General features: G+C 37.5%; 1 protein-coding gene across 2 annotated transcripts in view; it reads left to right on the forward strand.

Annotated features, from left to right (window-relative positions):
• Positions 1-12974, forward strand: part of LOC139962645 (probable E3 ubiquitin-protein ligase HECTD2) — a 47201-nt gene that overhangs the window by 16149 nt on the left and 18078 nt on the right. For both annotated transcript variants that reach the window (XM_071962804.1, XM_071962803.1), the window contains exons 10-16: positions 634-836; positions 1885-2016; positions 2819-2930; positions 6359-6436; positions 7106-7306; positions 8039-8156; positions 10073-10254. In XM_071962804.1, the coding sequence (XP_071818905.1) occupies positions 634-836; positions 1885-2016; positions 2819-2930; positions 6359-6436; positions 7106-7306; positions 8039-8156; positions 10073-10254 (1026 nt within the window). The remainder of the gene's footprint in view (positions 1-633; positions 837-1884; positions 2017-2818; positions 2931-6358; positions 6437-7105; positions 7307-8038; positions 8157-10072; positions 10255-12974) is intronic.

Raw genomic sequence — 12974 nt, forward strand, 5'->3', positions numbered from 1 at the left:
CTGACAGAAATATCATTATTTAACATTATTTAACGAGGGAATGATTTATCTGGTATAGCATGACAAAAAACTGGAATAGCATATTGGGTAAAGTTTTATATCAATGATCAAAGATATTTAACCAGTAGTTTAGTACAAAAGGCCACACTGTTTTCAATTTGTTTTGTTTTTTGAGATATTGTGAGAGAGAATTTTTTGGGTAATAGAAGACTAGCAAATAAGTTAAAGAAGTTAATATCAATGATCAAAGATATTTAACCAGTTGTTTAGTAAAAAAGGCCACACTATTTTCAAATTTTTTTTATGAGAAATTGTGAGAGTGAATTTTTTTGGTAATAGAAGACTAGCAATTATGTTAAAGAATGTTAGTCTGTTGGTGGAGTGCTGATTTTGACATTAGTAAAGACATCATTGGTGATTATTAGTCTTGCACAATGCTCTCATGAGATTTTTTTTTTTTTTCAAGTTACAAGGCAAATTAGTTTGCAAGTGTCGGTCTTGAAAACTGAACACAGGTTCTTAATATTGGTTAAATATAATAAATTGTGGGAAAATTTATTGTGGACAAAATATATGTAAGACTTTGTTAATCTCTTTTCTGACTTTTATACTTATTGCTTTGTTTTTTCACAGCTTTTTCTATTGATGGAAAACTTCCTCATACAACAAAACCACGACCTACTATTGACCCTGAGCCAGGTCCTTGCCTCAAGTCTTTCAAACGGTGCAAAGAATGCAGTCATCCATTTTTTATCTTCGTACGACACGGACAACTTTTTACGACTGCTCGAAGTATTTAAGAATTGCCTAAACTCATCTTCGAAGCCTAACCAAAGGTAAAAACTTTTTCATGTTTGCTAATACTAGTTGTACCAGAGGTCACTGTCTTAAACTCTCACAAAGTATGATTAATATTCGGAATAACTTTTTTTTCTAATAGGGTTGTGAATGAGTGGAATGGTTTGCCTGAGAAAGTTGTACTTGCAAGTAGTGTGAATGGGTTTCAGAATGCTTTGGACAAGCACTTTAAGCATTGTAATCAGGTCTGAGTGTTTGTGGCTTCTGTTTTTTCTCTCCTATATGGTCTGTGATGGGGACTTGAGTATCCCTCCTGATCCTTTTTTCTACTAAACTAAACTAAACTAGACTAATCAGTTATGGGTGGTGCGCTAAAACTGTTAATGGTCAAGTTGGAAGAAACACATTGCGTTTGATAAGTCAGGCCATCAAAATTTGTAGGCGATATTTCTGATGACTTTCCTACGCAGATTCAACTAGTAAGTGTCAAATTTAATTTGGAAGAGCTAAGCACTTTTTTGGGCTTATAGCACTATGAAACTCCCCTGACCAGGTTATTTTTGCCAGTAATTCCAATACATACAAACTGTGTGTCCCACACATGCAATACTTGATTTATTTTTAAAGGCAAACCTTTGAAGTTGCTAACCTAATGTCATGAACATATCTGATGCTATTTCGGTACACCAAAATTATTTCATTTGATTACCCTTGTATGGCAGCAGTTCTCGAACCTTTAAGCCCACCACCCAGGATTTTCTATGAGTACTGAATCCATGACCCCCCACCAGTCCCCACCCCTCAGAATTGATGCTCAGAATCCATTACAGCTAGCTTGGACTCGGATGATAATTTTTTTTTTAATCAATGATCAATCTCCGTCCGCAAGCCCAGAAACAGTAGACACATTTTGCGACTTGTGGAAAATTTCCACACACACTTTTGCATTGCAACTCCATAGTTTGTGGAACGTACCAAATGGTACCAGCAGATTGTGCTAACATGAAGTCAAAATGTACCTACATAATATATATATATATATTTTTTATATACAGATTTTTTTTCTTTCTTAATTTCTTCAATCAGTGCAAACAGTGACCTTCTTGTGACAGTAGCCACAGCATTGTCTCTTTTCTATGAGGCCAACACTCTTGCGGAGAAAAAACGTGGATCCCCGCTCGCGACCATCGAAGATTTCTACTGCAACGAACTATCTCTGTAAGTTTTTCGCATGCTCGGATCTACAAAAAATTACACAAGGAATTACTACAAGGGAATTACTCAAAAGATGAGTGCAAATTGATCGAGCTTTGAAAATCGTCCTAGCTTTCCCGACTCGGAAATTCCAAAAAGGTTTCAAAATTATTCTTATCAACTTTTAAGACTGAGTGAAAGATAATGAGTAGCCCTGTTAGTGAAATACCTCATAAAGAAAATTCAGAAAGCTACTACACATTGAAGCTCAAACGAGTATCCCATTCTTGGTAAGCGTATGCAGTGGTCTTCTGAACACTGTTGAAATCACTATAATATCAGCAAATGAGAAAAATAGCCACTGTGTGAGCCCCCATCAAAGGTAACATTTCTCAACCTGTAAATTATTCTAATTTACTTTTAAAACTGAGTGAAAGATGATGAGGAGTCATGTTAGTGAAATACCTTGTAAAGAAAGTGTTAGGATCGGCTATTATCACAGATCTAACAAAACTACCCCAATAGCAGTTTTAATAATGTCGGTGCATAGCAAAAAGTACTGGATGGTGACAAAAATTGTGTGAAAATCTGTCTAAATTACTCAGTAAATGTTCGTAGCTATGGCAACGGTTAAAAAATTATGTTTTCTCTCAAAGCTATGAACATTGTGCAAGATATAATTCCAAACTGTTGAAGACAAATGGTTAGGATGTAGTTGTAGTCTTTTCTTAAACAATTTGGTTTATTATTTGGTCTCATTGGATATTACATTTTAAAGTTTGTTTAGTTGGTCACTAACAGCCATCCTTTTGTTTTGGTCTCTCAGAAATTTAGACTACCACGAACATTACAAGAACTGGCAGAGCGAGGATGACGCTGGTTGCTCGAATACATCGGAGAAGTCTATCCTGCGATTTCCCTTCCTGCTGGATCCAATCGTAAGTTGATCCTTGATCCGGAACATAAGACAGAGAAAATACAATTTGTGCAGCGATTTGGCCAATTTCTCAATGCAATATCAGACATACTTTAGAGACTGACCAAATTTAAAATCATTGAGCTATGAAATTAAAATTGATTACATCAGTATTAAAAACGCTTAACAAATACAGTTAAGCAAATTTAAAGACAGTTGGTGGGAATTTCATGGTACTAAAAGTATGTATTATTATAACTCTTCCCCAGCAGTATGACTGTACTATTAAATACTGTAGTACAATCTTCTCTTGGGGCTGTATATGCGCTTGCACAAACTCTTGCAATGGTATGTGAGATTCGTGATCATATCACAATATGAATGTAAACAAATCTGCTGTGAGTCTTGTGGCAAAATTGAACCGGGTATTTTGCAATCAAATTGTGTGTTTGGCCTAGGCTTTTCTGTTGATGGTGTTAAATTTGTTTTTCTTAAATGTTTGAAAAGTAACTGGTGTGCATGTTTTGGGGGATGGGAAGGAAGGATGTGGTTGGGGTGGACTGGTGAGGCAGAGCAGAGAACAATTGTACTACGAGTCTTGTGACAATAAAAGGAAGTTTGTTGCATTCAAAGTGTGTTAGGCCTAGTAGGCTATGTGTTCAATTGTGTTTTCAACTTACAAAATGTGTCTATGGTGGGGGGGGGGAAGGAAGGATGTGATTTGATAAGTGTGATGATTTGGGATGAATGAGTGGGGGGAGGGTTGAGGAATGAGTGGGGTGGAGGCTGCAAAGATCTGTTATCAATATATTGCAACTGGTTGATACTGTACAATACCTAAACCCATATTTGTTTGAAAGATGTTTATGTTGGAAACAAACCAGTTGATGGCTTTGAAGATTCCAATAACATGTTCTTTTGCGATGAGAAGGCCTTTTTGTTACACACACAAACTGTTTAGAATGCCCTCACAATTTAATTTGACCTAAACATAATGAGTGCAATAGTTTCAACTTGACTATAACTGTTAGAGATCTGTTAAATAAAATATTGTCACTATGTAATAATTCTCAAGTGTGCTTGTGTTCAGTGAAGGATGTTTTTCGTTGGAAACACAAGCAACTGTTTGAAAGATTCCAGTAACACATTTGCTTTCAATAGGAACAAAAAGAATGTACTAGAGTGCCCACGCAATTTGATTTCAACAAAATGTACTGAGCACAATATTTCAACTGTACCATGACAATTGTTGAACTTTACCAGAGTCATATTACTTTCTTAAAGCAGTTACTTGCATTCAGTAGTATAAACCCTGCAGTAATTTTACCAAAGTATTAATTATATGCTTGAATGTCTTTATTATTATCAGTTAATGTCTCAGACGACTGTGCTGCTGCATTAGATGTGTTAATCATAAATGTATAGTCTCAGAGTTTTTATAGAGCAGGAAATTTAGTAACAAATTTCTTTCTTGATTGTACGAATGACGTTTGAAGATTTTAAGACAGCAAGTCGTGTTTGCAGCGAAACTTCTCGGGCGATCTGTTACATTCAAACAGAAACTATATTCACTGGTTTGTCAGAATAATGTCAGAAACAGATATGTAAAAATCTTGATAAGCCAAATATCAACACATAGATTAGACCTACCACACTTTTCAAAGCAGATATGTTTAGCCTAGCCTAGTGTGCAGACAAGAATCTGTTAAAGTTTATTAACTATCAAGGCCACTGGTTATAACTACCACCAGCTAGTGAGGATTGGTTCTGGTTGTCCAAACAACTTTGTCCGTCATAGCTGAACCAATGAATGGGGTGCCTTTATCTCTCTCTATAATTGAGGAAGAGGTCAGGTGATTAGCTGCAATCTCGTCCAGCTGCTGTGGACCATTACGTGGGTGCTTCTGGGAGCAGGAATGGGTGGAAGTACAACATACATTTTCTGAACAGTCATCGAATAGTGAATACTTAACTGAAACTAAACTAAAATAAACTAGACGAAACAAATGAGACTAAACAAGACTAGATTAAAATTAACTTAACTAATCAATAAACACCTTTTGATTTAGACAGTAACCTTCTCCAGTTTTCACAAAGATAACGGCACTTTAAACTTGGGTGAGCTCAGATTCGAGCGGGGGGGGGGGGGGGTGGGGTGAAAGGAAAAGAATATAGTTATGACCTACAAAGCTCTAGGTATAATAGATTTAAATTAACTAGACTAATCAATAAACACCTTTTGGTTTAGATGGTTAACTCCATTTTCACAAAGATCATGGCACTTTAAACTTGGGTGAGCTTAGAGGAGGGGGGTGTAGAATAAAGTTACGACCTGCAAAGCTCTAGGGTTTTCAAACCTAACAAGCTGCAGTTTAATAAATTGTGAAATCAAATTATTTTGGGGCTTCAAAAGTGGTCTGCTGCTTAAAGTTTTGCCACAGACACCATTGTGTTTACCCATTCATCGTTCTAGGTTTATTGGATATTCAATTCATTGAGTTCTACCAGAGGCTCGGCCTTGGATATGGATATTCAAAGGGATCATTGAACTGGTAAAGTAGGGCAGTGTATCCAGGTGTTTTTAGAATCGTAAAGCCAAATTTCACAGGTGTGTTGGCGCACATAATACGATTTCAAAAGACAATCAATTATGAAGTATTATAATGTGTTTTTTAAGAGTCTTAAAGAATGTCAGGTATGCAAGTCATTACAATTACAAAAACAACACTACCATTACTGTAATACTTGTATCAATCTAAACACTGTTTATGATTTTAATTTGCAGTCTGCAAAGGTAAAAATACCACTTCTTTTATTGCAGAAAAATGTGTCTCCAATATTTTGTGGGACAGCTGGTATCTGATGTGAAAAATGTCTAACATTATTTAAATTTTAATTGGAGGCTTGCTAATTTTCTTACTACTTATTAAAATGTAACTTGACTTTCCTGAATTTTATTTTAATTAAGGAATACCTAATTATGAAAGTTAAAACAGATATTTCATTTGTTTGTGTGTTTGCGTGTGTGTGTGTGTTCTTTTTTGGCCTGTTTCCCATCTTTTTTTATCATTTTATTTCATGGCCACTTCAAAGTATGCCAAGAATATATCATGATGTAATAGTCTACCTTAAAAATAGATTTGAAAACACCGAGGGTATAATACGGTTTATTCCAAGTCCCAAATGGGAACCTTATTGGAATCCAACAAAACAACCAATTGTGCTTTCAATATAAACAGAACTAAGTTTATAGCGGTATCTCATGATTTAAAGCAAATATTACAACAAATTCAGCAAGGTCTAAAAGAACTGGTTAGGACCTTGGGGGGGGGGGGGGGTCATAAGGGTGTAGAATCAAGGTAGAACAGTTTACCCCCAGACATAGTACATTTCCCATCAAAATTCGTCGCCGTTTGTGTGTTTTACCAGAAATGTTTCGTTATCTTTCAGACCAAAGTTCGAGTCTTACACTTGGACGCAGTGATGCAGATGAGAAAAGAGTACCAAGCAGCAATTATTCAACAAGCTGTAAGTTGGTTAGCCTAATCATCCTGTTCTTTTTTCCCTTTTCAGATATCATAATTAGCTAAACTAGCAACATTTTCAACCCTATGATTATATAAAGAGAAATTCAGGATGCATACAGTGAGACAGACAGTAAGAGTAAAAAAAATATATAAGAATTTTTTTTTTTTTAAATATCCCACATCTCTAAAGTAATAACCCCATCTCACTTACAGTAGCTTGTTCCTAACTCTATATATTGCTAATACCTGAAGATGACTAAATATTGTCCGGTAAACCGTTCTTTGTGCCCTTTCAATTAAAGTCGCCATGTTTTTTTTTTCAGGAAAACTGGCAACACCACAATGTTATTGTTGCCCCTCCACCCCCCCCACCACCCCCCTCTTCCTCCCTGCCTCCATTTTGACGGCAAGTCTTTTTACTGATACGGTACATTTATAAGAAGGCAGACATTTTGAGGGCCTCTCAGTGTGTCGGTGGTTTTATGTTTCGAGAAAATTATGTACTTACCATAACACTTGTCACCGGAATGTGGTGTTCTCAACTTTTCGTGCAGCAAATTAATCACAAATTTAGGACACCATCTAAGTTTTTATAATGAGAGTTTGACTTAAAAATACAATTTTCACTCACATTCTATTTTTGTCCTCTTCATATTTTGACTCTATTCAGACTGTAGATCAAGCCATGAAACACTTGAAGGATAACCTACCGGCTACGCTGCAAGAGAACCTGAAAGCAGCAGTGTGTCCTTATCTGGTCTTGGAGATCAAACGTGAGACGCTGATACAGGACGCTCTGGCTCAGATTCAGACCAAGCAGAAAGACCTGAAGAAACCACTCAAGATCAAGTTTGTCGGCGGGGGCGAACAGGTACGGCGGTGATTGAGCGGGCGGGATCTTAGAAGTTTTTAAACTTTTCCCCCAAATTAGACCTGGAAGTCAAATGACGGTCACTAATGAGCATGAGTTTAACGAGCAAATCTACCGCCATTCCTCAAATTGAACACTTGGAATTAATGGGAATAAGTTAGTGGGGATAGATGCCAGAGGAAACTACTTTTTTTGAAATTTAATCGGGCCGTGTTACTTCTTCAGGGGGTGGTAGGCTATGACCCACTCCATGACATTCTGTATGAATTTGGTTTCTTGCCCTCCTATTTACACAAATTCACTTTAAACTGCATTTTTAATTGAGTTTGTGTGCCCTTCCCTTACACAAATGAAGTTGACAGTGCATATGCTAGTGTTAAAAGATTGCAGCTGAAGTGTTAAGCACTAATTTGTCACCTCCTTCTTCATTTCACCCTTTTTCAAACTCCATTTTTCTTTTTTTCTTCAAACTTGCTGACTTGGACCATAGACTATGTTTTCAAATGATAAAATCAATGCAGGATACTGTATGTGTTTTTTTTTGCATGAATCTGGAAGACGTAAAGTGAGACCTTTAAAGTAGGACTGAAGCAGTTTTGGAAACTTTTTAACTTTATTTTAGTTTCATAGATTCCTCCGGCTATTTTATGTTTACTTTGATGTGTTTGTCTGTCTATGAATATAGCTTGCTCTGTTTTTGCCTACAACAGTGTTTTATTCTTTCACCTACAGGGCTTGGACATGGGCGGACTTCAGAAAGAGTTTTTTCACCTCATTGTGGATTCTATCTTTGACCCAAACAGAGGCATGTTCACTTATTCCGAGGAAACAAGACTAGTTTGGTTCAATGGTACGTTGACTCACCACCCCCCACCCCCTTCCCTCCTCTACCTACCATCCCTTACAAAAGGGTCATCTCTCCTAGCCAGCTGGGGCCATGCCAGCCACACATGATCATTGAACCCTTTCTTACAGACTTCATTCCTTTGGAAAATCCTGAAATTGGTAAAGTTAATGTTGATACTAGCAAATTGGCTGGGTTACATTAATATGTTCATGTTTCACCTCTAACTAAGTTTATTCAAGTTACTTTAACAATGTTCAGCGCAAATTTTATGTCAAAATATTCTTTTCATGAAAATGTGTGGAATGTCGAGATGAAACGGTCATATTTGCTCTGAAAATGCATCAGGCACGTATAAGAAACATTAAAATCACAATCTAATCCAGTTTATACAGGTTAGCAGAATTGACGTTCAGGTTTAGCTGATTTGATGGTCAGGTTTAGCAGAATTAACGGTCAGGTTTAGCAGAATTGACGTTCATGTTTAGCAGAAATAGATAGTTGGCATGATAATGACATATACTGTACGATTACTAGCATGAAACAGCGAATGGAAGTAAACTCACAGTCAGAGTGCTGACTTTGTGCATACAAGATTACGCATACATTACATAGATCCATCAAATTAAATACGGATTCCACTGATTTGCATTTATTTGCATTCAGTGACTGACATCAAAGATTTCATGGGATGCAGATATATTCCTCTCTCTACATTAACATGAAACAAATCTGACTTTGTCAAAATCTGAATGATGATGTCGGTCACTGAACGACGGGTAGTTTATAAAAGCCAAGAACATCCTTGTTCTTTCGACTCGATAAAGACAATTGTAATTTTCTGTCAGATAAAAAAAACGGAAACCAAATTATCGAATCAAGGCTACATGATGCTTTGTTTTTATACCGGAAAGTGTTGAAACGAGGAACAGACACTGCAGCTTGCCTCTAACCTTGGGTCCCGCAGATGTTTTGACGGATTTGTCCGTTGGCTATTGTTAGGGAGTGATACTTTGTCAATGTGCCTCCTTTATTGTTGCAAATGTTGACTTGTTTAAAACATCATCGGACACGAGTCACTAAAGGAGTGCATACATGTATGTCATGGGTGGAACTCTGCTAGCTTTGAATGAAACGGAGCACAAAATGTAAAAAGCATTTTGTGGTGTCTGAAATGTGACATCTGCCTTTGTGTAAATGTGTGTGATCCTAAAGTATGCAGTATGCCTGTTTTTTATGTGTCGTGAACACAGTAAGGAATTCTGTAGCTTTATGCCACTAATTTTGGGGGTTTCTCACTGGTAAGGGGTCTCTCATATTTCTTAGAGTCATCAAAATATGATTAAGGAGGAGTGGCATCATGAATTCAGTGTTGCGTAGGTACAAACCAGCCTTCAATCCGTATAAATCCAGTGAACAGTTTGAAACGGTTGTAGCTATCGGATTCATAGTTATTCCAAGAAGTAATGCTTAGTTAATGAATGTAATACTTGTTTCAGTAGATCTCGCATTGTGTTAAGATACAAGAAAACCTTGTTGTTTTGGTGAAGGCCAAGGGTCACCACAAATCAACATACATTAAAAAGATTATGTTAACTCCCGTAGTACCACCGGGTTTGTTCAAACTATTACAGCCTATGTGCGATATCAGACAGTTTGCCTAGATCCCTAGTGAACAGGGTAGCCGCTCCCTCCTAGTTAAAATGGAGGTCAAAATGTCACATGAGGTCAACACTTTTCAAAACGATTGAACAATATTTATAATACATCGAAAAATTTGCTTCATACCAATTTTTTTTCCTATTTTACTACTATTACAGTTTGGACAGGAATCTGTTTCTTGGTTCATGTTTTTTGCTTTTTCTCTCTCTCTCTTTCACATCTCTTTTACCTATTTCGTTGTTTTGTTTTTCTCATCACAGGGGCATCCCTTGAGTTAGACAAGGAATTTGAGTTGGTGGGGACTCTCCTCGGCCTGGCCATCTACAACGGAGTCATCCTGGACGTCCAGTTTCCCAGGGTCCTCTACAAGAACTTACACAACGAAACAGTCAGCTGTCAAGACCTCGCTGAAATTGAGCCTGCTTTGGCCAAGAGTCTGCAGGTAAGCCCGTTTTTTTTTTTCTTCGATAAAAAAAAATAAATACAGCTTACTGCTACCGTTGGACACCTAGGTGTTTTAGACAGGTTGTTTTGTTAATATTGTAAGGGGGGTGAAGGGGAGGATGATACTCAATACCAAATGCAGTTATTTGTAATGCAAACATATTATACCAATTAAATGTATTCATGGTATTGCGCCACACTACTTGGGTGAACTTGATCAAAGTTATACCCCAACTCGCCGTCTGCGCTCTAGCACCCAATCATAGCTCTCTATGCACCCCCTGTGTCCACTAAATCTTATGGCGAGCGATCTTTCCAGTATACCTCAACCCTCCTTTGGAATAAACTCCCACTCAACATAAAGAATGTCGTTTCTGATGTTCCAAACTGTTTTGAAGACACACCTGTTTTCATTGTTATAATTGTTATGTTTACTCTTATTGTATATTGTGTACATATCTTTCACTTTCTTTTGTACAGCGCGGCGAGACTTTATTGTAAGTTGCGCTTTATAAGAACGGTTTATTATGGATGTCATGGTTCTTTGGTTTTGTTATTTGTAAAAAAAATTCCAATTGAAGTGACCCCAAATTCAGTAATATGTAGATATTTGCCATCATTTGAGTATCAGTAAACGATTCAAGTAGCTTACAGTTGTTTTGTTTCTTGTATGAAAACATCCATCTTAACTATTTGTCTACTTCTAAAACAAGATATTATTTTATGTTGTGTTGGTGTGTGTGTGTGCATATTGTATCTAATTGCTTTGAAATTTATTGACTAATTAAGAACTTCATAATTTGTTTTTGTTTTGGAAGAGAAGAGATATATGTAATTTACAGGGGTTTAAGACTCTGTGCACTATAACTTTGATACACTTTGGAGCTCGTGTAGGAATTGTATAAAGCAACCTCCTAGCTATGTGATACCCTGAGGTGTAAAATAATTTCCATGATATATATTGAATAAGAACAACCCTTGCAAGAGAGCAGAAGAATAGTTTAGAAATACAGAGCAACTTTTATCGGGTTTCACATAGCAAAATTGGCCAAACCTGCCACACAAATGTGATACTTTAGTGCATAAATCCTGCTAAGTGTTCACAGGATTCATGTACCATATTCTGTTGGTGTAGGTCAAGGGACATGTGAAGTCAAAAAGAGGTTAAACCTTACAAAACTTCAAAGATGTATATAGTAGTTTTTGGAATTGTAGTATTTTAGGAGTGAACAAACAGTTAAAACCTGCTACGGGGGGGGGGTTACTGACCGCTAATAATAATTCCCCCAAAAATTCCTGGCTATTTCCAATAGGCTGCTTAAAGACAAACATTTCCCAAATTTTGATCAGATGTTTATATGAGAACAGTGCATTTTAAGGTTATTGCCCCACAGCAAACAAAACTGCCTTTATACATACACATGTGATAGTAATGAATTGACTCAATTTGTGTGAATGGAGGGAAAAAATTGTCTGAAAAAAAAAGAAAAAAAAACGGGTGCAAGAGAAGTCAAACAATTATCACCGACTTCTTTTGTCTCGGACAAGTTCACCTTGATCTCACAGAAAAGAAGTCCCAGTTTGTTTGTGTTCAAAGCACTGGCAATTGAGGTGTAGTGTACTTTAGCAGTCAGTGGCCTTTCATGTGAACTTGGGTGCTATTTCTAGGCTTTGTTGCCCCTATGGAGGGGGGGTAGGGGACAAGAGGCAGGGGAAGGAGGGGGCATGTAGGGGAGAAGAGCAAGGGGGAGGAGAGGAAGGGGAGGAGAGGAAGTGGGAGGAGGGGGCAGGTAGGGGAGAAGAGGAAGAGGAAGGGGGAGGAGGGGGCAGGTAGGGGAGAAGAGGAAGAGGAAGGGGGAGGAGGGGGCAGGTAGGGGAAAAGAGGAAGGGACAGGCAGGAGTGGTAGGGACAGGAGGAGAAGAGTGGGAGGGGGAGGTTGAGGAGAGGAAGGGATAGGAAGGGCAAAGAGTGAGGAACAGGAAGATGAGGAGGAAGGGCAGGAGTAGTGGGGAGGGTAGGGGCAGGAGATGGGAGGGTAGAGGGGCAGGGATTGCAGGAAGGAAATTTATTTTTATTTTTTTTGCTTTTGAGGTTTTTTTTCTTTTTCTTTTTCAAACAATTGGTGTAAAATATAATAATGCAGTAACAATAAGAAACTGTGAAAGGAATAGATTTATAGGTTTAAATGCATGTTATGTTTTTTTTTTAATTGGGTAAAGGAAGCTAAAACAGATGTGAACATAGTTTTGTCTTGTATTGTAACTTTGTGAGGTTAAAGGGTTGTATGTGTTCAGGTGGCAAGCTTTGATTGCTCTGAGGGACACCAATGGGTAATTTCAAAGCATATGCGTTCCCTAGATCTTAAACCGATCGAAACAGGGCAGATACAAGTCACTCCCCTTTCCTTATGAGGTTGCTTCCAATAACCGTGTGAATATGATACGATGTACTGTTCGAGGATGTGGTTTGTTTGATATGCTCTTTCATATGCCTTTTGTGAACTGTATTTTGCAAAAAATATCTCACCAAATTCACTTCAAAGTTTCTTTTGGAGCAATTTATCCTCCACAAATTCTCTGAAGATTTTTAACCTTTAGCCCAAAGTTAAAACTGTCGCAACTAGCAGACTCACATGTAAGTGTCAACAATATTAATTGATATTAACTTTTTATTCTCAAAGAAGCGGTCGGCTCCTCGGCTACCAATTTGGTGGTCAG

The sequence above is a fragment of the Apostichopus japonicus genome, chromosome 21, assembly GCF_037975245.1.
Source record: "Apostichopus japonicus isolate 1M-3 chromosome 21, ASM3797524v1, whole genome shotgun sequence".
Lineage (NCBI taxonomy): Eukaryota > Metazoa > Echinodermata > Holothuroidea > Aspidochirotida > Stichopodidae > Apostichopus > Apostichopus japonicus.